The 26,770-nt window shown below is 41.7% G+C and overlaps 1 protein-coding gene across 2 annotated transcripts in view; it reads left to right on the forward strand.

The window, feature by feature from the left end:
- Positions 1 to 26,456, forward strand: part of LOC104158318 (fatty acyl-CoA reductase 1-like) — an 80,425-nt gene extending 53,969 nt beyond the window's left edge. Inside the window, exons 4-11 of one of the 2 annotated variants that reach the window (XM_009695931.1) lie at positions 2,336 to 2,513; positions 3,901 to 3,945; positions 9,422 to 9,540; positions 12,453 to 12,525; positions 18,065 to 18,231; positions 22,723 to 22,852; positions 24,506 to 24,633; positions 26,188 to 26,456. In XM_009695931.1, the coding sequence (XP_009694233.1) occupies positions 2,336 to 2,513; positions 3,901 to 3,945; positions 9,422 to 9,540; positions 12,453 to 12,525; positions 18,065 to 18,231; positions 22,723 to 22,852; positions 24,506 to 24,633; positions 26,188 to 26,350 (1,003 nt within the window). In that variant the 3' untranslated portion in view covers positions 26,351 to 26,456. Of the gene's footprint in view, positions 1 to 2,335; positions 2,514 to 3,900; positions 3,946 to 9,421; positions 9,541 to 12,452; positions 12,526 to 18,059; positions 18,232 to 22,722; positions 22,853 to 24,505; positions 24,634 to 26,187 lie in introns of both variants that reach the window. The other variant, XM_009695930.1, reaches the window with a different exon arrangement.
- The last annotated feature ends 314 nt before the right edge of the window (positions 26,457 to 26,770 follow it).

Genomic DNA, 26,770 nt, shown 5'->3' on the forward strand with positions numbered 1-26,770 from the left:
GCCAATAGAGGAAACATATAATCTGCCACATCAAGCAAGGTTTGCCTTAATCTAAAGCTGAGGGAAAGCAGCTTTGAGGGGTGTGCTGAGGTAAGGAACACACAGGGAAGTGGGGGCTGAAGCAGAACTGTTTGCATTATTGCAGAAAAATGTAGAGGCGTCATCGCTTACAAGAAGGAGCGTGTCTTATTAATGCAAAGTGATTAACACAGAAAGCTGCGTTTTCCTATGGCAGAGTAATTTGGTGCATGTATGTGGTGAAAGAAGAGGTTCCTAATCGTTTTATTTGCATCTCTTGTTTCTACGGGGCAATCGCAGCAGTGAGCAAAAGCAGTCACTTTGTGAGTTAGCATTTCAAAATCTTCAAAGTAGGTCACAGAGGAGTAGGAACAGTTCGCCTCACTGAACTGTCAGCTCAGCGCTCCTGAGATGGTAATGCCGGTAGATCAGATCACCTGGTTGGGGATGGTACTCTTGAGACAGGCAGGACCATGGTCCTCTTGATGACCACATAAAGTAATGCAGAAGTTTGTCTGGAAGGATGAAGGCAAGGAGAAATTGCTTCTCCTTGTACTTCTACACCTGTCTTTGCTTTGTGAGAATGCTAACCTGTAAGCCTCTGTTATTTAAATAAAAGCAAAAAAGAAAAAAAAGAGAGAAGGGAAAAAAAGACTTGTATGCAGCTTAATCTGAGTTCCCAAATGAGCCTAGTCTTCCTCCAGACTCCATAGATCTAGACATCTCCTTTTGGTAGGCTGGTAATTAATTATTTGAGAGATTCAAACAGTGGCAATTTAGCTGCGACCTGGAGGAGGCTGGGTTCAATGGCTGCCTAAACAGGCTTTGTAAATTAAGTCAATATTGTGTGCTGCTTATAGCCTCTGCATAGTTCAACTTTCTATTTTACGCTTCAGTGATTTTTCTGCCTTGTTTCTGAAGCATGGGACTAGGGTTGCAAAGGAAATTATTTGTGCCTCTGTAAGGCTTTTTTTATTAAAAAAAAAATAATTCTATATACTAAAAACTATCAGATTCTTTTTAACTCATTCCAAAACTGAGAGGTTCACTGAATTCAACCCTCCCCTGCAAACTGTTTTGCAGTTTCGGTGAACTGATGTTTTCTCATACAACAGTTTTCCTGTAATATTTCCATCTCTGTCTAATGAGAGCCATCTGAAAAGCAGTATGCCACCTGAGCCATCAGGTGTTTGCAGGTTTAAGTTGATATGATTAAGTAATTCTTCAGGTGTGACAGTCTCCACCTTCTTCCTCTCCCCTTGACCTCCTCCTGTTTCTGAAACTTGAGATAAGGAGGGGGTGAAGTGAGGATCTGCAGGAGTCAGTATCCTTGCAATGCCCCTGGGAAGAGTGCACCCATTCAGTCTGAACTGTAAGTCCATTGACTTAATTACAAATTGGATTATAGGAGTTAATCGTCGATTCTGTGGTATAACATCAGACTGCTGAAAGCCTCTTGGAGATTGGCAGTGGTGTGCAAGGGCTCTGGGAAGAACAGCCAGTTCCTGTCCTTTCGACCCAAATGCTGGCAGGACCCATGAAGTCTTGATGGTGTGCCAGGGAAGAGCCTTTGAGCCTTAGGCCCTTGCTGCAGCACCGTGGTGGTAAGGGCCACTTTTAAAAAGGTATATGCGTAACTACTTCTGATGGATTAGATACCTGAATGCCTTAAAAAAAAAAATACTTGGTGGGGTTTTTTGGTTGGTTTGGTTGGGTTTTTTTTTAAGCAGCTAGCGCTGATAGTTTCCTAATTTCCTATGTGAACAAGCCTGTGGAAAACCAATAGGAAGGAACATCTAACACTGTAAATACTGCTACTGAAATAATATCCCTGTAGTACAATGTTCTAGCTTTTGAGACCTTTGAAGTGCTACTCTACTCAGTAACTTGAGGTTACCAAGAATCTCCTGAAACACACTTGGGAGTATATAGGGACTGTGTTGGCTAAGGGTGAGCACTACCTAGTGAGAGTGCTAAGTTGGAAAGCTCCATCAATCTGTTTACATTACAGATTGCAGTGAAGCATAAAGCCCATAAGAGATTGCTTTAAAATGAGATTGTACAGATACCTGAGGTTGAGCTGGACATCGTAGCATGACGCTCACCAGGGTTATTTTGCGCTTTTTGAAGAAAAAAGTAACCTTTCTCCCACAGAGCTGTTCTAAATCCAGACGAGTTGCTCCTTGCTTTGTCTTAAATGGCTTTGACTTTCTTATCCTTTGTTTCAGGTGGTGATTCCTGTCTCACTGGTCTTTCTTGCCTCAGTCTTTTTTTCTCTCTGCATGGCGGATAATGACGTTCTCCTTGTTTCCTGTAGGTGGTTGGATGAATCTATCATTCAAGACATCACACCCAAGCTGCTTGGGGACTGGCCCAACACTTACACCTACACCAAAGCCTTGTCAGAATACCTGATTCAACAAGAGAAAGGAAACTTGAACATTGCTATCATCAGGCCATCCATCGTGGGAGCTAGCTGGCATGAACCCTTCCCAGTAAGCATGAATGCATAGCAATTCCCTACCGAGAGCCCTTTGATACAGCTGTAACTGCAGTACTGTCAGGAATCTCTCCCTACTTGTAGCAGTGTCCCCTTGAGAAACAGGAAAGCTGTGGAAGAGGTGGAGGACCTGTGCTGGAGTAGAACAGCAAGTCTTCTTCAACATCTTCAGGACAGACTCTTGTCTCCAAGTGTAAAGTACACATTTAAGCAATAAAAACAAGAGCTGGGATAATAATAGTGCAAAATGCTGGACTTGCAACTGACAGTTTTACACGCAGAGGATCATGCCCAGACAGACAGACAAGGGAGTTTCTGCACTACCTGTGGAAACAGAAGATCTGAGGGTTGGTCATAGTCCTGATGCATTCTGGTTCAAGTCTTTCCATGTTTTAGTCAGCCTATTAATGAGGTCCTGATGAGCCCCCTAGACCTCACATGATCCTTGAAAACATCTGATAATGTCATGTGCAGTTACCTAGTATCTCTGTCTTGTGTTGGTAGTTATTGAATTCACTGGGTTCACCCTTGTATGAGCCTGTTGCAGGTACAAATGTCAGCCACACAGTAATTAAATGCAGCTGTACTTTTGAATGGAAATAATTCACTAAGCTAAATATACTGGTAGGAATAATGTGCCCTAGTATTGCAGCCAAATTGGAAAGGGGACATAAAGTCACTTTTGGCTTTCATGCAGCTCGAAGCGTGCCAAAGGTGGCTGAGATATAGCCGAGGCTTCAGGCCAAGCTCCTCAACTTGGAAAGACGGAGCAAACTCTGTTAGGTGTCATAATCTGTTTTGGGTCAGACAGCTCATCACAGCTCTTAACTCCAGCTCCCACAAGTGGCAGTTTTCCTGACCTGAAGCAGGATAGGATTCAAAAGTGGAGGGTTTTTGGGTTGGTTGTTGGGTTTTGTTTTGTTTGGGTTTTTTTTTAATTCCTTGCCTTAGAAATTATCTGGAGTAACCAAATCAGTCTCAGTGACATCTGCATGTTGTATGTCAGAGGGTACGTAACACACTGACTGTTTCCAGCAAGCATCACAGCACCAAGATGCTGTAGTGTTTCAAGTCAGAGTTTACTCCTATAGCCAACTTATTATAGGAAGGAAGTGGTTTTGAAAAACAAAATTAGATTCTGTTGTTGATGGGTAAATTGCAGACAGAATGAGTTACCATACAATGCATCTCCTATTTAAAATCAATTAGGTAATTCGTACTAGTTAGGTTCGTGGCCGCTGTCCCAGATAGGCTGGAACATCTGAACTGGTGTCTCATTGCTTCTTTGTCCACATCACAGCATTATAGCCCTTTCACCATTTTGAAGCCTGTGTAAGCAATGTGTCATTGAAAGAAATGGTAATCATTCTTCTTTTTTGCAGGGTTGGATTGACAGCTTCAACGGGACAAGTGGAATATTTGTTGCGGTATGTCTAGTTACTATTTAAGCTCCCCTTAAAGTGGAGTTTGAGTTACTAAAATAGCAGCCTTAAAGTTACTCTACAGCTCCACGTAGAAATTGCGTGCAAAAAAGGACCACAGCAATTTTCTGAATCTGGTAGAAAGATGTCACACGCTTGCCATACATCTACATGCCATTAGGACCCAGAAGAGTGTCTGTTTATGCTGTGCTTAAAAAAGTGATGTTCAAAGAGTATCTGTGTTGCTGACTCACTAAACATGAATTGCAGTTTCTAAAAACTCTAAAAAAAACCTAAAGTTTTGGGCAAATTGGGCCAAATTTTCAAAGAAAGGGCGAGATCCATCCTTGAAACTACAGTAATTCACAGATGTCAAAGCTTGAATCTTATAATAGAACTTAATTTTCCAGGCCGGATTACCATACCACCAATACAAGGCAGCATTACTTAAAATTTCATTTCTCTTTGTATTTATTGTTGCTAAGTCCACTGCTATAGTTTGTGACCACTCCACAATAACACAGATTCTGGGTCTCACTTGCTGTTGCTTTACAGAGGATTTCTCCATGTGCGGAGTACATCTAAATAATGTGCGTAACTATCAATTCAGACTCTGCCAGTCACGTGGATAATTCACTATATTCTTGCTTAACACTGGTGTAAATAACTACTGTGCGAAATAGTGAGGAACAAACCCATAAGTAATTATTAACTTGATAAAATATTCCCTGTAATATGAAAACAATCATGACAATTTAACATACGAAAACAGTAAAGTTGCATACTTTTTCTCCTGGCTTATATTCTTTTTCTGAACTAAAATCGCTGCCTTAGGTCTATTTGTCAATCCATAATGCTGTATAGCTATGGGCAGATATTTTTGTTCATGTATGATTTGTCCGACTTGATTACTTTGTAAAAACTATATTGTAATCAGCCTGGTGCAGTGTATAAAAGGATTAGTAGTCTACAATCAAAGGAGAGCAGAATAAAATCCAAATATCATCTTGTTAAAGAAGCTCATTTATACCTGAAGTAGAGCATAAATAGAAACTGTTGCAGTTACTTCTGGAATCCACAGGACCAGTGAAATTGGTGGGTATATCCCAGCTAATGCTTTTATCTGAAGCCCCCGTTATATATTTCAGAGACATTCAAAAGCCTCCAAACGCATCATTTGTGTTCACAAAGTGTTATTGGCTCCTACTCATGGCACACTTTCTTTAAAATAATTATTTGTCACCCTTTTGCTACTTGCTGACTGCTCATAAAGCTTGTACTGCCTCTCTGCTCTACTCTCAGCATCTCGTGCTGTTTTCTGTGTTCTTTCATGACCTCTTGTTGTCATCATGATAGAGAAGGGTTTTGCAGTTCCTGAATTTTGCAGATCCACTCCTTAACATTTTCATGTTACAGGTTCTAACTTTTGTGATGACGTCTCTGAGTTTTGATTATTATTTTTTTTTATGGTTACTTTGGAGCATTCAAGACGTCTGACAGAAAAATTTGACCAGAATTGGTTTGCAGGAAACGTGTTATACAAAAAAAGTTCCCTTGCATTACTCTTTATTCCCTGCAAGTGACTTACCTAAGTAACAAATTACAGCAGCTAGCTGTCATATGTGTATTATATGCCAGTACATTATGAAACACAGGCCAAATTCATGTGCTTTCAGCCATATAAAAACATGCCAATCAAATCTTTTGTCATTTAAAATTTTTTCCCCTCCTTTTTTCTTTTCCTTTAATCTGCCAGTAAGTAAAAAACACCTAATGGTTAAGTATTTGGAAATTTTGCCCGTATAGCAGTCTCTTTTTAATAGTGTCTGCTTTAGGAACTTACACTAGAGCTTGCATATATTTTATACGGTTAGTGTTTGCCACTCATACTAGTAAGTAATATTTTCTGTTCTTCAAAACATTTCTAGCCTCACTGAATGCAACAACAAACCTAATGGTGGTTTTGCTCAGGCCAGGCTTTGCACCCAGGTGCCAGCCTGGATCTTTATCTCTGAATGAACTCTATGGAAAGTAAAGATTTTGAGATTCTAGGGCCACTGTAGTAAATAACTTCCCTTCCTTTTTATTGAAAAGCTTTGACTTGTACTGAAATAGTTTTGAAATATAGATGGTATTTTTTTAGTTCAGGATTGAACCTCTGAGGTTCTTCAATAGAGGAAATGAAGAGACAATGAAATTTGTGTGATCTGCGCCGAGCTCTTCATTGAGGAAATATAATGATTTGATATATTGAGACTTAACCAAGAAAAAGACAACAAGCAATGACAACAGGTGCAGGGTGTAAAGACCAGGTTGTTGTCCGTGCCCAACGGCTCTTTGGCCGCACCGGCAGCGGTGTTGGCTGGCATCGGTCAGCAGCAGAGCCTCCCTGATTTGGAGAAGCGAGGGAGGGATTGCCAGTGCTGACAGACAGTATTTGTCTTGTACCATCTCCGATTGCTACTGAACTTAGTTGGACTGGTATGAGTTCTCTGGAAGTGAAAGGTATTTCTTATTAGAGACTTTTGGTTTTGGGAGGCGGGGAGGGAATAAATACATGGTTTGAATCAATGTGCTTGGATTGTGCAAATTGGTAATTCCTGTTTGGTAGTTTGAAAATTAACCTTTGAACATCTGAGTTCTGCATTAGCTTGATTACCTGGAAGTTGTGTCTCTTGGTCAAGTGTATTTCAAACTATATTTAGTAGTCAAGTAGCTTTATTTGCCTTTATTAAGGATGGAAAAAGCAAAAAGGAAGTGTTTTGGTGGGTTTGGTTTTTGTTTGGGTTTTTTTTTAAATGTCTCCCCCATACCAAAATATTTGCTTTCAACTTCTAAGCCAAGCTCATTCTATATGGAGAACTACCCCCAGATTCAGGTTTGGTTCAGATGATCTTTGGGATCATCTGGGCAGAATCTGAACTCCAAACCTTGCAAAGTTAATTGTTTTTTTTTTCCTCAGTCACCACTACAATACTTGATCCTGATGTTTTCATTCCACAAATAGATATATTTCTTTTAAATATTCATGAAATATGGGAGTTCAAGTTGTTCTTGATAGTCTAATTGTGTTTCTTTTGCCTACAGTTGCTCCAGCTGCTGTGGGGAGCCGCTTTGTTGATTGAAAAACAAAATGAAATTAATTACATTTCCACTGGACTGTAATTGAGGCATTTTGTCTTGCTGTTCCGTATTACATGTAAAGACCTTTCTCCCTGCAAGGCGGTGAAGCTGTAGGGCAGAACTGTGATTTAATTCATGTTCTGGACATGTTCTGGCCCCCAAAGTGCTTCAGCTGGGAGGCTGTCCAGAAACGTCAGGCTCAGACCGGGAAATTATTTCGGAGGCTTCAGCCACAGTAATTTCTCTTTCACGAAAGAGAAAAAAGTCAGCAACTATAAATAGAAATCCAGCCATACCTGATAAAGAAGTACCAAACCATTTCCAATGTAAAAAATAACTTAAAACACTTAAACCTGAAGTCTTTATTAAATATATAATATATGAAATGTCTAATTCATCCATGTGTATATGACCGTCACATGCTGCCCTGAATACAGGCATATTTGCAGCACGTCCAACGAACTTCCTAGTTTTGAAGACCTCAAAAAGGTCTTTAGTGTACCTGTGAAAACGTGATAGTTGGTCACGCAGTAGTCTCTAGTGGGCACATGTTCACAACAGTGGAAAATTCATAGCTGAGCTTGATTTGCTGCTTTGGTTCTTTCTGCTTTTTTCCCCTTAGAAAAATCAGCAGTAGGAACAACAACAACAACAAAATGGTAGTGGTGTTGCAAGTTAAGGTTTTAACGTCTAAGCATAACCGCGGTTTGGCTTAGGGCAGCAGAGCTTAAGTGCATGCTGTGGGTTTGGGGAGGATGGAGACGTGTGGGGAAGCTTAGACGGTTGCTGGTGTCTGAGCCGGTCTGTGATCCCTCTGCCAGCTGTACCAAAGATGAGATGAGACTGCTTAGGAGTCTTGCCTCATGAAAATTAAATCAGTTGTAAGTGGTATTCCATTACTTGCAAGCTATGAAATGTAACAAAACCATCTGATTATAGAAGGGGAAAGAAGGGGGAGAGAGACAGAACAAAAAAAAAACCAGGTAAACACCTCCCAAACAGGGGATCCAGTGTCCCTTAAAAGCCACCAATGACCAGCAGACAATGGCATGTGCTTTACAAGTTAATATCAAATTTTAAATGCTTTTTTCATTACATCTTTCTTCTCCCCAGGCTTCAGGCAAGGGTTTTTGCACAACTAGGCACCTCCTGTCTAGTTGCTGTAGGAAAACTTCATCTTTCACAGCTGGAGAGCTATTTCATCATGAAATGGGAGTCTCGGGTTGGAAGAAAAGAAAAAGAAATGCTATAACATTTCCTTTGCCCTAACTTGTAAATATTCGTGGATCTGTAGAGCATATTCCTTTGCCCCTTCACTCAGTCCTTCCCTCTGGTTTTACATGGATCTAAATTACAAGAGCTTTTTTCCTTCCTTGCTTCACTAGCGCTTTCATCCTCCCCAGCTTTTTCACTGTGTCCTCAGCTTCTACATCAAACTCCAATTGATTGTATTTTATTTCCCACATGCTAAAGAACTTGATTGCAGCCTTGACTCTGCCATTAGGGGTTTCTGGGTTTTTTATGTGCTCTGTCCAGCCCTCATACCTGACGCGCTAGGTGAAGTTCCCTCGTTTCACCTCCATGTTTCTATTTTGCTGAATTATCCTCTCTGATTCAGTCTGCCATGTTGTTGCCATGTCTCTCCTGTGGGACCTCCAAAGACTAATTGGTCATCAGGGAAACTCCTTGATAAACCTTCAGGTTAAATATATATATTTTGGGGAGCATAGCCTCCCTGACAAATGCCCTTCCAACTAAAGCAAAATGAAAATTTTCTGTTCTTGCCTACCTCTTCTCTTTGGCTGTCAGTACTTTGTTTTTTCACTCATTCATGTCCTGAGTTTCGTTGGGTGGTGAGCTCTTCAATGCAGGGGCTGTGTCTTGATTTTACCTTTGTGCTTAACAGACACAGCTTTGGAAAGGAGGAGGGTGTGAATACATCTAAAGAAAAGGGAGTAAACTTTACAAAAAGCCTATTGGTGTCATTCCCAAAGTGACTGCTGTCTCTGAGGGACACTGTGTCATTTAAGAAAACGTAACTTCAGGTATCACTGGGAATTTTACTTCAGTAAATTCAGACATATTTCTTTCCTAAGGTATTTCTTTCATATTGAGTTAACTAAGAGTCACAGCTTTTCTTGTTATACACAGCACAGACATCATCGTGTTTTAGACTTCCTCTGAAAACGCAGAACAGTGGGATCCACATGAATTCCATGTTTGTTTTCACAGGAACCAAATAATCTCCTGCAGCAGGTGCCAGGCTTGAAAACTACTAGCGTGACGGTCTGTCCTCAACCCAAGCTGATGAAATCTTACCATGGCATTACATCACTGACTGTTTTCCTTTGTCCCACAGGCAGGCAAAGGGATTTTGCGAACCGCCATCGCCAACAACGAAGCGGTGGCAGACATGATTCCAGTTGACGTCGCCATCAACCTCACCCTCGCAGCCGGGTGGTACACCGCAGTGCACAGGTGAGAAGGCACTCCTGGTTCTGCCAGACTGGGGCATTTATTGTCTACACCAGGACTTTAAAGGGAACCAGAAAGTAATTGAAAACCTGTGCAAGAGCCTTGTCGATTCATTTTCTGGTTTGTGTTTTCTTCCCCGGGTTTGCAAGGAGTAAGAGTGTAGCAGAAGCAATAAAGGCAGGCTTTAGATTTAGGAAATCTCTACAGCTACAGGTTTAGTAGCTTAGTACAACGTAAGCTCAGCTGACAAGTCTCTCTCTCAGAAGTCACTTTTCTGAAGGCCAAGAGCTTTTACTGTAGCTTCTCGGCAGCCGTTTTTGGGCCTCCTCTCTCAGGCAGCTACATTGAGTTGCTTTTCAAGTGGCTTCTAGAGTTTTCTTGGTGAAAATGCTCTGTGTGCTTTCCTTGGAAAACACTGCACAATATAAATATATTATGGGCTCATGTGATAGGGGAAATGATCTAAAAAAAAAAAAACCATTCTTTGCATTGTTGAGAAGGGTATGTGTAAGTGACATTGTTTTAGATTTTAGATCTTTTCCTGTGAACTTCTGGCTCTGACCTTTAATCATTAGGTAGGAAGTGCTGCAGAGTAAACCACATGAATTATTCTGGAGGTTTATGCAACTCTGAGAAATCAATACCAGGCAAATAAAAGACAGAAATATTTCATTCTGAAAGACAGAGTAAGCCCTCTGAACTGAGGGTGGAGAAAAGCTGCATACAGTAACCTAAATACAGGGATCCTTAAAAGGATCTTAAAATGCAACTCACCAGTTTTTCAGATTTATTTTTCTCATTTTTTTTTCCTCTCCATCGGCAAAAGCAAAGCAGGCATGGTCTGGGAAAAATAAATAAAGCTTCCCTTTACAGACAGCCCCACTCCTGAGAGCCTCCAGATGAAGAAGGCTTCAGCCTGTCCTTAAAGCTGGAAAAGGAGAGGAACATGTGCTGATGAGCAGTATATCAGCACACAGGTAGAATTCCCAGCTCTGGCCATGGTAGGAGAAGTGCCATTTTTTTAACTTTTCATTGGCAAAAGATACACACTTTTAATCTGGTTTCTACACAAATAATTATTATGCTAAAGGAGCAATTGCTGAACTTGATTTAAAGCTTTGTCTAGCTGGGCACCACCCCAAGGTTAGCAAACTGTATACAAATATCAAGAACCTGAGCCTTCTGTAAATTTAATTTCTTAAAGAGAATTTCAGGTTTAAGTCCTTGAAGAACAGTGTGTATGGTTTAAATTTATTTTTTTTTCAAATCATCTAATTAGAAAGTCAATATCCTTCAGGGCAGGTGACATTACTGAGAGAAATTAGATTCTAAAACTTAGCAGAGAATTGCAATCTTCACTACGTAGTGTAGAAGCTCTACAAAGCTCTACACTCTACCAAGGCCACCAACTCAGCTGGAGGGTGGAGAATGGAAAAAAATATCAACAGGGAGAGACTCTTCATTGGAAGCTGGGAAAATGGAGAAATCTTCTTCATCGGTGTTTAATGGGCCTGACCCACTGGAGTAAGTGGAAGTCTGGGCTTGCACTTCAGTGCACTTTCCATCAGGCTATGTGTTTCCTCAGCACTAGGTGAGTTTTCTGTATAGGCACATATTACGGATTTAGTCCTTAGTGAATTGCTGTATTAATTTCCATAATGCAGAGTTTCCCATATGAAGCATTGCTGCACATTTTTATGTTTATGAAACTCAGTAATTCAAAGTTACAGGAGATCATGGATTCAGAGCTTGACGCGTGTCTATTAGTCCTAACCATCCCTAGAAGTCTGCTAGGGATTAATAATAATATGCAGTCAAATGCCATGATTTCAAAGCATTATCAACAAAAGCACCATTAAAACTGTGCACTATCCAACTGCAATTTTCAAGCGTTTCTGTGCAAGATTTCCTATCCCAGGTTTAGGTGTTCTGTCTCCTGGTATCTTCAGTTTTAGGAGTTTTGAAAAGAAAGGTTCCTCACAGGCAGCCTCCTCCAGTGGAGAAAGGCTCTGAGTACCACAGGCATCCTAGGACCACTGAGATGCTGTATCCCCCAGCCAAGCTCCTACCCCTCTTCAAAACCAGATCTCACCTCTTTTAGCATTTGGCAGATGGCTCCAACTGCTAAATGCAGAGTAAGAAAAATGATGTATTGATGGCATCACTTGCACTCTTGGCAATGCAGGCTTAGATCAAAAAAGCTGACTAATTCTTGCCTTGCATCAAAGGGAAAAATAAAACCAGTATGGTCTATGTTTAGTTCCGCGCCCAAATAACAACCAAACTTGATTTTGTATTAAAATGAGAATTTTGTTGAAACGGATTGATTTGTAATGACCACCCTAACAAATGGAGTTTAAAAGTAGCGCAAATCATATCCATTAAGTAAATTATTGTAAAGTACACAGTGTGTCCCTGAGGTTGGCTTGGGCCAATTATTTACAATATACTCAGATAAACTATTAAAAAAAAAAATCAGAAATTTGTCAATAGGCATGATTTCCTTGTGGTTTTTATAATTTTTGATAAGTGATAAATGGATGATTTTTCTTAAACCCCATCTGTCTTTATTAACTTCATATGCTTTCCAGCATCTGACTGAATCTTATCCAAACTGCATATTTTATACTGTATTTTTGTATTTATGAAAAATGCCCTCTTCTGCATTTTTTTATGACCTGACGTTACTGTTTCTTGGGCTGTTAGATTTTTGTGCTCCGTCAATAAAGCTTTGGGTGCTTTTCTTCACACCTTACAATAATACTTCTTTCTCTTTTCCAGACCAAAGCCCTCTTCCGCATTTTTTTTATGACCTGATGTTACTGTTTCTTGGGCTGTTAGATTTTGTGCTCTGTCAATAAAGCTTTGGGTGCTTTTCTTCACACCTTACAATAATACTTCTTTCTCTTTTCCAGACCAAAAAACATTTTGGTGTACAACTGCACAACAGGTGGAATCAACCCTTTCTTCTGGGGAGAAATGGGTAAGGTCTAATTTAAATCTAGAACGTGTCAAATATCAATAGGATGCCTCAGCCAGGCTTTGAAAAGGTAGTTTCCTATATTTAGGTGGCATTCAGTGTCTGCCATTTAAACTGCGCGTGGGAGGCCCAACTGCAGTCGGTGAGGGTCCTGTGAGCCGAAATCTCCTGGTGCTGGGCATTCAGCTCAGGAAAGCATCTATTTGGTTTTCATTGTGGGCGTAATCACAGAACAACCCGGCAAAGTACGTGCTTTGCTACACTGAGGTATTAAAGTGGTGGAAAAAGGAATAGAGAACCAGCCCCTTAATTCTATGAGAAGATGCTCTGCGTAGCTGTTACGGGACACCTTCCTTTTCTGATTGCTGGGGTTGCTGGGTTTGGGGTTCTTGTTGTCCTTTGAAATCACTTGGAGAACCTTGATAGTGAATGAAAACTAGTATATTATGGAAGTAAAGTAGCCTTTCTTCCTCTTTCTGTGCAGAAAATTCTAGACAGAAATAATTGGTGTAGACTTGAGAAGGCAAACCTTGAAATGACAGGTGTGCTTCAAGAGCAGTTTGCCTTTTGATCATGAATTCTGTCAGTGGGAGAATTCAAATTCTTTTCATGGCTGACTTTTCTTCAAGTGGATGTGCTTCCAAGGCAGAGGTGAAAGAAAGGGAGACAAATCCTCACACCCTTAGAGTGCAAAATTCACACTGAAGCTAAGCAGCGGAATTTGGCTCAGCTATATACTGTGAAATACTACATACAGTCAGTACATTCATGGATGGATGTACAGAGCCTGATTTGCTTTCTGTTACACGTTCATTCATGTCTTTGTGCTTTAAATACAGGAGGCTGGCAAATCCCTACTGGGGTGTTTCACCTCTCAGTCTTTGCTTTGCATTTGTCCTTGCATTATTTAAGTGGCAAACTGTAAGTCAGCAGAGAATCAGACCATAATTGCATTTTCAGAACAAGGCCCTAACCGTGATATTTGATGAAGTGATCTAGCAGGGAAGAGGTTTCAGCAATTGGCTTAGCGGTGAGAACATCACACCAAGTTCCTGGTATTTTTTTTTTTTTAATGCGAGATCTAAGATTGTGGTTAGTCACTGAGCTTCTGTGGCTTTTTCACAGGAGTAAATGCAAAGCTCTGCACAGGCTGCTACTTCAGGCAACAGCCACCATAGCACTACTCCCTGAGGTTTGCCTTTCTTAACTCATTTTCAGTGTAATTTTACTGTGAAAACAGCAACTTATTAATGCATTGTGATCAATCTTATTCTGTTATTTTGCTTATAACTGTGGATTTAGTGGTGAAATCATCTGGGTGCAGCAGAAGCTTGCCTAAGCAGTTCAGCTGTGTGATGGGATTGAAGGCAAAATTTCTTCTCCTTGGGTGACACTGTGAAGCTCTTTCTACCACATGTTGTATCTACAGTTTTCCTGAGAGCAGCAGGCTGGAGAGAATTAGGATGGACTATCAAAGAGCAGAATTTTGCCCTTAAAATGTTGTATGGTTTAAGAAATGAGTTTGGGAAAAGTTTATTGCATTAGGATGTTAGGACTGCAGCCATCCGGTTTGAATTCTCAATTCAGTCTCCTACCAATATCTTTTTGGTAAACACACAAAATTCTAAAATCTTCTTTATATATATGGCAGACTTTTTCAACCCGTTCATATTACTTTCCCTGTCTACTCACTTCTGGGCAGCCAGTCGCATGGCACGCACTTCCAACAGGCCTTTCAGAGCCATGATCTCTCTTATTTAAGAGCTACCGCTGAGTAGTCCAGCCCCAGCACAGAAGGACCAAACTTCACCCACCAGTTCCCTCCTTTGCAATGGGGCAGCATCTGCTATTCCAGTTGTCACCACCTCTTTTTGAAAGCCTGTTTCCAACTGTGTTTAGCTTTGCCAACCTTTCAGGTTGAAATAGTTGAGACCAGGTCTCTACCTCCAGTGGTTTTTCAGGTTTTGCAGAATTTTTCTTTTTCCCCAGCATGAAAGAAGCTGTTTGATCCAAACATACAGGAGACACAAGGTCAGCAGAGGGAAGAGAGTCTGTTCAAGGAGTCCTGGGAAGGCCAGACTGGTACAGGGTCTGTAACTGATCATCGAGGTGGAGGGTTGTGAGAGCGAGACTGGACGCTGTTGAGAAATGAGGGTGGGGAATGGGAGCCATCTGGTGAGGGACTGAGCATTTTAGTGCAAATCACACCTGGGGTTTGCAGAGAGCAGGACCAGCGGTCAGAATGACAGGCGAACACAACAGAGCAGGAATTTTTCAGGGGGAGAGGAGGAAAGGAGAGAAAGATCAGAGAAATTGAGACTGGAGTGGGCTGAGGATGCCCTGGGTAGGGGACAGAAGTGACTGAGATGAGGATGTTTTGAGTACAAAGGTGATGAGCTTGGAGGGAAGGAGGAGAAAGAGATCTAGAAGAGAATTATTTGAAATATATATGTCTACTTAAGAGCTTATGCTTAAACATCTATTGCAATCCAGTTTATTCTACAGATCTCCAGATACAGACAAACCTCTAGTGTTAAAAGGAACCATAACTGATTTACTTCTTTTCCAAATAATGCTATGCCTTGGGATGTTTTTCTTACTTTCTTGTTATTTTTCCCTGCTATTACAAAACTGTGGTCAGACAACTGAGTATTAATCTGAAGAAGCATATTCTGCTCCACTGCAATGTAAGTCTTGCTAATCTGACTTTGTGAAATACATTTTTGCAATTTCTGCTCACAACTAAACCTTAAAGCAGGCTTAAAATGGTCTTCAGTGTGGGAAAACTTAATTTCAATTTATCCTTGACAGTCTACCTAGGCGAGACTGGTGTCTGATTCTCCCCCTGCTAATCTGCCTTTGAGTTGTAGAATTTGCTTCTGCGTGTTTGTGGCTGTGGTCAGAGGGGAAAGGCCACCCACCCGCTAAGTCATTTCCGTAGCTCCTAAAGGTGATATATTCCTGGTTTGGGGTTTTCTGCCTGCCTGACTCGTCCGTCTGTCTGTTGGATTCTTCCTCTCTCTCTCCAAAACAAACTGTTGGAGCATAAGAGACTTGCTACGCTTGCTAAGCTGAATGCTATCCAGAAATTAGGAGACAGAGCAATTGTGCTGAGTCGGTGCAAGCCAGGGTAAGGGAGGTTCATAAAGAAAACGCCCACAGCATTAACTGTTCTGAGATACGCAACGCTGGTGTTTTCCCAACTTCCTTCCAGTAAGTCTTTCAAGTTGGTCTCACTGCCTTCTTATGTGCATTTTAGAACAAAAGCACTTTCATTCCTGACTTTCAGAATGTTCGTTGAGTTTTCAGCAGATATCTCGTCTGCTCTTCACATATGTGCCTCTCACACTGAGTAATATCACAGCATAATACTGTAGCTCCTTTACTATAGCTGCATTTTCCTCTACAAGCCTTAAGTAACCCAGATGATAGGGGTGTTGCCGATTTTGTGTGAATTTGGTGTATGGCTGATGATCTGAAATGACAAGGGCTGCGTTTTCCACTTACTGATTAGTTCTTTCTTGCTATACTGGCCAAAGACGCCAAAAATGCAAAGAGAAAAGAAAGGCAGTAATGTCTTTAGCGTGTTTCCAAAGGGAAACCTTCTCAACCAGTTTACAGCTGAAAACTAGATTTTGCAGTATATTAACATCAGGATTTGAATAAACAGAGCTACAAATATATGCTGCAAACAATATCTAAACTATCACAGTTCCAAAATATCAGTGGTTTGCAATTAAACTGGTATGTTTCCCTTAGGAAATGAAGTGACCAGATGAAACTGAATGTACTTCAATATTGATAAGCAGATGTGCATTTGAAAATAAATTGGGATTTAAAGTGCCTCTTGGAGAAGCTTCCTTGAGGGGAGAAGCAGCAGAGTTCATGGGCTTGCTCTCCTGATCCATGAGCTACTTGAATGGGCACAGATATACAGCCCTCTCCAAACTGGGAGCAGATCTCTTTACATTTAAGCCAGCTATGACTTTGTCAAAGTATAATTCTAGTAAATGGCTGTGCTGCTAACGCTGCCAGGCACAATTACACAGAAAGATTTAACTAGGAGTTTTTTGTTAATCCTTGCCATTTTGAGAGAACATGCTGCAAGGGATAAGATTTCCGTACCGCAGCCCGCAAGATGACCACAAGATAACCACATCATTGCAGTGGGGCTATGTGAAACAGAAGGGATGGCAGTCAGTTCTAGCTATTCAGATGCAAGATGAGTTTCAGGACAACTGGTCTTCAGCCATTAAACTTGCAGCATACAGGACACAAAAGTTAACCATGAACTTGCAGTAAAACTAAATTGTACTATTTGAAAAGTCTTTGTTGTTTAAACTTAGCAGCTCAGTGGCTAACAAGTCTCCTGTAGTTGCTGTTACTTAGAAGTAGTACAGCAAAAGTCACTATTTGAAGTCCAGTGATGAGCCGACCACAGATACATGAGAGTACTGTCTGAATATTATGATTGGAATCTGCTTATCTGAGGATGATCTGGATGTGTCTTGTGGCTTGCAAATTCTCATCTGATTTTTCTATTTGTAACATAAGCTTAGAGAGTAAACTATAATATGAGCACAGATTGATGTCGTAACTCTCAAATTCATTTTTTTTAAAAACTAAGAAAAAAAAAAAAGCCCACATATTCTTCTTTGTTGAGCTCACTGGTGCTCAGGAAGAGGAGCACCATCTGTTTATCAGTCCCTAGGATGATAGTCTTATGTTCAACTACTGCAGTTCTACTAAGCCTCTGCAATATGCAAATGCCCCAGATATGCACATCTAGATGCCACTTCTGTGGCACCGTGCCATTGCAAGAGCTCAAAATCGGACCCAACACATATTGTGCCTTAAGATACAAAGGGAACAAAAGATTACCACCCTATCATTAGTTTTCAAGTTAAGAATGCAAGACAACTTGCTCCTTTAGTGCATCCGGAGCTCCTCTGAAAACAAGCTTAGGTATTTGGTGTTGTGGATCAAATGGGGTTTTAAAGGATATAAGGAAGTCTTTCTAGAAGTAGTGCCCTATGAGTGTAAGCAACCTGTCCCGGACTCAGACTAATATTGACATCAACCATTTTGAAAATTTGATTCGAAATTAGAAATGTCATTTTTGTTTTACGCTAGCAGATCAAAGTTTGCTTTCAGTGACCTGAAGATACGTTAACACTTAGCAATTTCTTCTACATCTACTGCAGGTGAAAGCAGAACTGCAGTTCCTTGGTTTGAAACGTTTCAGGCTACAACTGCCTGCTTTTCCTCCATTACATTTTGGTGTTTCGATAAGGAAGTTTTTGTCTGCTGCTATTAAGTCTCGAGTCAGATTGTGTTTCAAACAGGCAATAGATGGAGTCATCAGTTTTAATGCCAGAAGGGACCATGGGATGATCTTGTCCAACCCCTGGTTACATAGAACTGTAGGTTAAACACGTTAAGCACTGTAACTTGGGCTTTACCGCAGCATATTGGTATGGTTATGCCCAACTCAACTGAAATTAAGTGCCTGATTTTAAGTTAAATGCCTGTTCCTTTACAGAGCAGTGTGTCATGTCCACGTTCAAAAGGAACCCGCTGGAGCAGGCCTTCCGAACACCCAACGCTCACTTGACGTCCAACTACTTGATAAACCAGTACTGGATAACTGTCAGTCACAAGGCACCGGCCATACTCTATGACCTGTACATGAGGCTCACGGGGAGAAAGCCCAGGTAAGAAACGGCACGCCTTCAGCCTCCTGAACACCTGCCACTGTGATGGAGAGCAGATCTCTAACAAGTTCTCAGAACTGGCTGCCCCAGCCTGGAGTCCCTGGTCTTCTTCCCATCTCCTTGTCTTGAGGAGATTGCATGGCTGTAGCTAAGTGTAGCCTAGGGTTCCCACCCTTTCCAGCACCTGGGGGACAGCACATCTTTTAAACTCAGCTTTTCACACTTCAGAGGTTCCCAAGACAGAAGAAGAGGACCAGTAGTTACACTGTCCTCTGTACAGTGAGATTTCCACCATTGCAACTCTCTGATGTTACTGCGTCTCTCTCTCATGAGCTTGTGTAAGGACTTGAGACTGGCAAGGTTTAGAACATTCCAGCCAATATTTTTTTCCCATCAATCAGATGCGTAATTAGCATTTGCCAGCACTGGCCTAACACGCTGAAATCTCGGAAGCAGTTGTTTCTGAGTATGAATAAATTCTGAATTGTATTTACGAGGACAGTTGACCGTTACAGTTGGTGTTTGAGCCTTGGCAGTGTTGTGGCTAGGAGGAACACATGACATCCACGTCCCATGTAGAAGGAATCCTGGTGTAAGTTAACATAACTTAGCCAACGTCCTCCTTTACTCGCTGCCACCACAGAGGAGAATTTATTGTGCAACACAAGAATGGTATGCCAGCACTGTGTTGATGTCAGCTGCTCTGTGTTCCTCTGCTAGTTAGAAAGTTGGCTTCAGCTGTTTGCAGGGAAATCCCTGGCTGATACGTTGCTCTGATTTCTCTCTGATGTTCTGCTGTGGAGGCAAGTTGGTCCATAAAAAGACTTCCAGTTATCCAGCAGGCAAGAATTACCCTAGAAATAGAGGTAAACTGAATATGAGGAAGAATAGGCTGGAATCTCCAAACTCTGTTGAAACAGGCAGCAGTAATATCTTGGCATTGCCATTACAATTGACATTTCTTTTCATAAAGTTGATTGGCATAAGTAGCCAACAGACATAAGTTGATGAGTTATCATATGGAATAGGTTATCTGGGAGCTGGTTATGGTTTTGCAACTCTACTGTTTATTCAGGACCAGCCTATGACCTTCACTAATTTGAACTGCAGGGTAGTTCAAGGGAACTCGGTTGTGGTTCCTCCTGTAGTTATCAATGCAGTACCCCATCTGCCAAAGGGTAGGTACAAGAGTCATCTCCTTCAGCTTATAACTTGTATATACTGCCTCTTCTGAGAAGCTTACTTAAGTGTTAGCGCATTTCACATAAATTGCCAGATGTCTAGCAAAACTGCCCTAAATAGCTTACTGTTATTGCTGCGCATCCATCCATGACTTAGAAAATAATGTGGTTTATATTGTTAGTAGTCTCCTGGGGCAATCTGTTGCACCTGAGAATCTGCTCAGGCAAGGCTCAGTATGGGAGCAAATAAAGAAATCGTTGCTCTAAACAGTTTTCTAGAAGATGAGATGCATTTCTGAAGTGTAACTAATAAGGCTAGCAGTGACAGCTAATACTTGCTTTATTCCTCTTAGATTCTCCACAGTGGAGGATGAGATTTGCTGTCAGAAATCTACGCCATAGCCTCTCAGAGGCTGCAGGAAAGCATGTTTCTACTCAGTTGATATCTTTCAGTAGACCATTCCTTCATCCAAATTAGTCAGTATTTTGAACGTGGTCACAACATTGGAGCTCAGTCAGTTAACATGAAGCACAGTTCTCATACATACCTCTTCAGATGCTTCGTTTCTCTCTTTGACCCTTACTTTTAGCCACTCAGATATGTTGCTTGGGGTAGATCTACAGTCAGAGCTTATTCTGCCCCCATTGACAGGAGGCCACATGGATAGCCTTATTTTCAAAACATAAGTAGGGACACACGTTTGATTCTCTTATCATTTTTTTTTTTCCGACAGATTCCATTAGTCCTAAGCACTTCAAAGGTATCGATGGCTTCTGGGGAGCCAATTTGAGGGGCAACTTCAGATCTTTGCAATCTAGCCATATACTTTGTTCCCCAAGTTCCTAACAGGTATTAAATTATTCACAAAGCTTTGCCCCTTAGTACTTGCCTACACAGGCACAATCAGGAAGATTAATCTGAAGTAATTTTAAAGTAGTTTATCTAAACTGCATTCAAGCAATTGTGCACGTAATTATTCAGAATGAAGGTTCCCTTAATCTAATGGTGTGCTTTGCTTCTAAAATGAAAGCCACTTTAATTCTGAGTAGGAGTGCCTATGTAAGGCTTTAGTGCTCTTTCAATTCGTTTTGGCTAAGCTGCGCAGTTCTCCTCTGAATTGATGTACTCACTGTGCCTTTTTCTGCTGCGCTTAGTGCTTATCGTCGTGGCAGTCGCATCTGCACGGGGAGAGGCCAGCCTGGCACCATTCTTCCCCAGACTGCCGCCTTTTATTTGTCACGGCCACTGTGTTACCCTCTGGGCAGCTCAAAATTTCTCATGAAAACAGCTCTGTTTTCCACAGAAATCAGCCTTTTAATGCTTTCTCTTGCCCTTATTGAGTCTGAGAGAACATGATGTTCTCTCAAAACTGACCGAGCACTGTACATCACGCTTTAAAAACAACTGCCTCCCAGAGGCCTTTTGTACTCATGACCATTGGGACAACTGTACAATAATCCTGCAAGGTAGGACAGCATTACTGTCATCCCCTTTTATATAAAAAATGATAAAAAAAGGCCAAGACTCATAAGAGACCTGAACCTACATTTCCAAAGTCCCTGTTAAGCAGCCCTGCCCCTGAAGAAGCTTTCATCTTTACCAGGACACTCATGCTCCAGGAAGACGTTCAAACAGTTCCCTACTCCCCTAAAAAAAAGAAAAAAAGCCTATGGACTTGGATGGATTTCAAGGTCATCCACCAGAAGTGCGTGCTATCAGACCCTTCCTGTATAAGGAAGGACACAAAACCCACTCCGAGCTGCCACCATATTATACAGGCAGAGGAATAGCCTTTAAGAAAAACAAAGAATTTTTTTTTTTGGGGGGGGAGATCTAAGACGCCTAAAGAGATGAAAAGCATGCCACCAAGCTGAGTGGTGTGGTTGATACTCTAAAGGGAAGGGATGCCATCCAGAGGGAGGGACCTTGACAGGCTTGAGAGGTAGGCCCATAAAACCTCATGAAGTTCAACAAGGTCAAATATAAGGTCCTGCAAATGGGTCAGGTTAATCCCAAACATGGATACAGGCTGGGCAATGAGCAGATTGAGAGCAGCCCTGCAGAGAAGACTTGGGGGCACTGGTGAATGAAAAGCTGGACGTGACCCAGCCATGTGCACTCACAGCCCAGAAAGCCAACCATATCCTGGGCTGCATTCAAAGCAGCGTGACCAGCAGGTCCAGGGAGGGGATTCTCCCCTTCTAGTCTGCACTGGTGAGACCCCCCCCCCACAGTACTGCCTTCAGCTCTGGGGCCCCCAACACAAGAAGGACATAGACCTGTTGGAGCAAGTCCAGAGGAGGGTCTCAGCCATGAAGATGGTCTGAGGGCTGGAGCACCTCTCCTGTGAGGACAGGCTGAGGGCGTTGGGGTTGTTCAGCCTGGAGAAGAGAAGGCTCTGGGGGAGACCTCAGAGCAGCCTTCCAGTACCCAAAGGGGCCAGCAAGAAAGCTGGGGAGGGGCTTTTTACAAGGGCCTGGAGTGACAGGACAAGGGGCAATGGCTTTAAACTGGAAGAGGGAAGATTTAGAGTAGATATAAGGATGAAATTCTTCAGGATGAGTGTGGTGAGGCACTGGACCAGGTTGCCCAGATCAGCTGTGGATGCCCCATCCCTGGAAGTGTTCAAGGCCAGGTTGGATGGGGCTTTGAGCACCCTGGTCTGGTGGAAGGTGTCTCTGCCCATGGTGGGGGTGGGCTTGGAACCAGGTCATCTTTAAGGTCCCTTCCAACTAAATCATTCTGTGATTCTACGATTCTATCTGAAAAATTGAAGTTGAGCACTTGACTTCAGAGCTTGTCCATGCTGCAGATGCAGTCACCTCTGTACTGGAGCTACCTCCAAATATCAGAGCCTTGCTTTGGGACCCGATTCAGGCTTGAGAACAGAAGAGAATTTGTGTGGTAGGAAGAGAGGTATCCACCTCGGGAGGCAAGCAATATGCCTTTATGGTTTTGCAATCTACTGTGCAGACTTGATACTAGTTAGAACAGGCTCTTCACCTCACACATGGTACATGCTGTAGATACAGTCTCCAGCCCTTGTTAGTTCAGGCCGGTTACATTAGGTATCGTCCTGCTCTGGTAAATGCATGTTTGAACCAAGAGTAAAACTGTAGGCTCAGGACCTCAGCTGGAGCAGTTAGACTTGCTGAGCAGGTTCTCAGCCTGGTGAGCACCAGTGCAGTGCTCATCAGGAACTGCAATGCCCATTCATCTGCATTGGTGAAAACACCTGCAGAGCAAACAGAGAGCTTTTGCATAAGGTCAAACCTCCTATCCACCTCTGACACTCCTCCTCTGTTTCAGAATGATGAAGATTATCAATCGACTGCACAAGTCTATGACGCTCCTGCAGTATTTCTCCACCCAGTCCTGGGACTGGTCATCAGATAATATGAATATGTTAATGGGTCACCTTAACACAGAGGACAAAAAGGTAAGTAAGTATGTCCAGAATATGGATTGCTAATCTCCAGTTCTGTTCATCTGCAGCAATTATTTTTAATGTATTTTTGAGCATTCAGATGACATCCAGATGACTGGAATTGACTTTAACCTGAAATAATTTATTTCCTCATTTTATTAAATAACTTATCAGGAGCCTTCCATTTATTACGGGAGAATGTTTTCTCCTGAGGTGTGTTGCTCTTTCTTCTGAGATGATAGGTCAATCACTCAAGTCTTTCCAGTTAGTTAGCATGGCAGTTTAAAATATTTTGACATTTTCATTCACATTGGTTTTAATGGGTACTGCACGGGGGAAATGTAGTTAACACATAGTTTCATACCCTGAACTATATGAAAAAAAGTTCCTGTTTTATTCAAGTCCCCAAAGAGCAATTACTATGCAGGATGTCAAGCTCCGTTGTAGCCTTTGTAGGTTTGAAATACTACTCCATAAGAATGGGATTGTGACTGAAGGACTACAAAGAGTAGATTTACGATAAACTTGAATGCACCTTTGGTCAGCATCTCCTTGCAAAGAGATGCTTCGGCATTCACGTCAAACTGGTCTCATGCAACAAATTCAAACTTTTAAGGGCAGTGGCACTGCTGTGACTACAGCAGACGTAGCAGGAACCTGAACGGTGTGATAGGAGCTAGTTCTGAGGCAGATGATAAACAAAAAAAAATCACAGCATCAAGGACTTGGTGCAAGCTAGACAGAGTTTCAGGCTTACCAAGCCGCTTATGAGAACATTGTGAGATAGGGCAGCAGTGGTAACACTGGATGCGGTGTGAGAGCAGCAGTCAAGCTGGATCGTTTATGGGCAGGCAGCACACATCGCTCCACCTGTGTGACAGACACACTGAGATCTGCACAGCAGCTGACTCCTCTCTGCTCAAGTTATTGCGGGTCTGATACCAAAGCTCTTGTGCCAAAGCAAAGGGCATGGGGGTAAAAGGAGCGTATTTTTTTTCTGAGTATCTTCCCTTTTAAGACCCTGTAAATAATAAATGTCATTCACTTCACTCATTAATTAAAAAAATTTCTCTACAACAAAACCTCTTCCTTTCTTTGCTCTAATAGACAGACAACTGCCTGAGAGCTTGCTAACAATTTTTTCAGTATAAGCATCTGAAATTAACTGGGGTTATTAGCTCTGCAATGAGATTTTTTTGATGCCAAACACCAAAGTAACCCATTTCTCAGTCTTCTGTCAATCCATGCAGAGGCATCTGTTGACTCAATGTCCAATTCATTTATTTACACATCATTCCAGTGACACATTAAAAACAGCACAGAGGTTTTCATATGAATCCATTTACCTGAGTGGCGTGCCATTTTTCTTCCACAATTTTATGTGTGTGTACAATTGCCACCTGAAAGACAAACTTCTCTTTCTTTTCTGCCAGCTAGCACTAAATTTCTGCTTGCTTTGCCCAAATTTCCAGCTGGGTAAGACATTAATCGACAGCTGTGAAATATAGTCTGTTAGTGCCCACGTCTTCTTGGAAACTTGGTGGCTTTAAGAACTTCAGAGAGGGGGCCGTGTCAGGAATGGAGGTCAATGAAGAATTGATGCTTAAAATGAACTTCTTGTGAACTCCAGCATTTAAACTTCTGCTCTTTGTCTTTAAATCCTAGTTATACAACTTTGACGTTCGTCAGCTGCACTGGTCAGAATACATTGAAAGCTACTGCCTAGGTGCTAAGAAGTACTTGCTAAATGAGGACATGGCTGGCATTCCAGCAGCAAAGCAGCACTTAAGAAAGTAAGTCATACCCAGTGACAAGGACAAGAGCTCCTGGCTACCTTGAATGACTTTTGAGGAAAATTATTCTGGTTACATTGCAATAATTATTGTTGAATAATGTGCAGATAAACATAGCATAGCTTATTTTTTATGGCAGAGGGTTCTCAATATTACATTTTTCCATCCTGTAAGAAAAAGAAGACTTTTGATGACACTAACAATCAGGGCCTTGATGTCATGCCTTCCCAGCAGATGACCAAGTAGCAAAGTGACATTGCGTGAGAGGAGTACATGAATGCAGAAGATCTTGGTCATTCAGAATTACAATAGAAAAATAAGGGTCAGATTGAGATTTTGTGAAGCTCCTAGAAGTTTTTAGCAATTCAAAGACATTGCATAAAAACGTTAAGCATTTGTATGATTTAAAATTTTATTTTAAAGTTGAAGTTTCTAATTCGTTGGGGGGAAAGGGCAAAAATTCTTCAAAATCAGTGGAGACCTTATGCATTCAATCCCTGGTGACAGTTTAAGAGTCTGAATGAGCAATTTGAGATTGTCCTTCTACTCAGTTTAAAGATTATGCTCTTCCTGTATTCAGCATTTTTGTTGAGAAGTGCAGGCAAAGGAGAAGGAGCAGCTCTTGGACTAAGAGCCTGGTTGTTTCCTTTACGAAAACCATTCTTGTGCACTGTAAATACGAGAAGCATGAAACTGTTGCCATAGCAAGGAATCCTAAACAAGTTCTTCGTTCATGGATCATTTTTAAAAGATTTATAAGAACCTCTGTAACAGGGCAGTAACTGCCTCTAGTCCAAATAGGCAGTGTGGTGTAGTGCAGTGACAAAGTTTACACAAAAAAAAAAAAAACCCACACAAAAAACCACAACTCTTACAAAATTTAAACTAGTCTTGGAGACATTAGGAATGAAGCTTTCACTGGGAAAGTGAGAATTAGAGAACTGTAGAAACTTTTGCTTGACAGAAAGAGGACAAGATGCTCAGCATCTTAAAGACCCAATAATACCATTTAACTATATGGTGTAAACCACAGCCCCCCCAAAACCCCAGTGCTGCAGTACTGCAAAAGTGAAGATCGTTTTTGATTATTGAGTCATTTCCCAACATTAAAGGCAAGGTTTCACCCAGATAGGAGAACCTCATTCATCAGCTCCTACCAAAGCTCCTCTCACCTGCCACTAATCCTGCAAAGTAAAAGATAGCCAATATACCAAATCAGCACAGAACGTATTGGACCTAGACTATCATAAAGAAAGAAACTCTAAGCGTGACTTCTGGTTTGAAATGAGAGTACACAGAACATGAGAGACTTGCAATACAGATATTCCACCTATCCCATTAACGATTCACTATACCATAACCTCGGCACAGTCCTTAGCAAGACGGTAGGGACATCTTTGGCACGGTGTCTTCACTAAGACAGGAATGGCAAAAAGCCCAAGGGCCACTTGCATACAGGATTTCTTACAAAATTACCTGTAGCAAATGAAGCAAGCCAGCAAGCTTTTTGTTGTTTCTGTCTTCCTCCGTAAGATGCCTCTTTCTCTTTCTCAGGCTGAGGAACATCCGATACGCGTTCAACACCACCCTCCTTGTGATCATCTGGCGCATTTTCATTGCAAGGTCACAGATGGCTCGAAACATCTGGTACTTTGTGGTGAGCCTCTGCTACAAGTTCCTTTCCTACTTCAGAGCCTCCAGCACCCTCAGGCATTGAAGCCATCCGTCAGCAACCAGCCTCTTCCAGAAGGACCTCCATCTCCTCTAATCAGCAACTACGGGCATCGGGGTCTGAAAGTAGCAGAAAAATCCACTCCCTCCAACAGCAGCCTGCATTTATTGTGCACTGTTATATGTTCACCTTTTTAATTTTAACTAATGCTTTAAATACATGGTGGTCTTTCTTCCATAGGACCAGGCCAATTTTTAAAGCCATAACTGAAGCTTTAGGAACAAGTCAAGCTGGAACCGTTCATCTAGAGTCTGATGTGCCAGAGTAAATATTAACCAAAGTCATCGTCTTCCCATGTACTACCTAGGCTATCTTGGTCCCATCTTCTTCCTCAAAAGAGGCACATTTAAAGCACACAACCTTGGAAGAAAAGGATGCCATCAGAAAAGACCCAGCCAAGGAAAT

The sequence above is a fragment of the Cariama cristata genome, unplaced genomic scaffold (genome assembly GCF_000690535.1).
Source record: "Cariama cristata isolate BGI_N322 unplaced genomic scaffold, ASM69053v1 scaffold4562, whole genome shotgun sequence".
NCBI classification, from domain to species: Eukaryota; Metazoa; Chordata; class Aves; order Cariamiformes; family Cariamidae; genus Cariama; species Cariama cristata.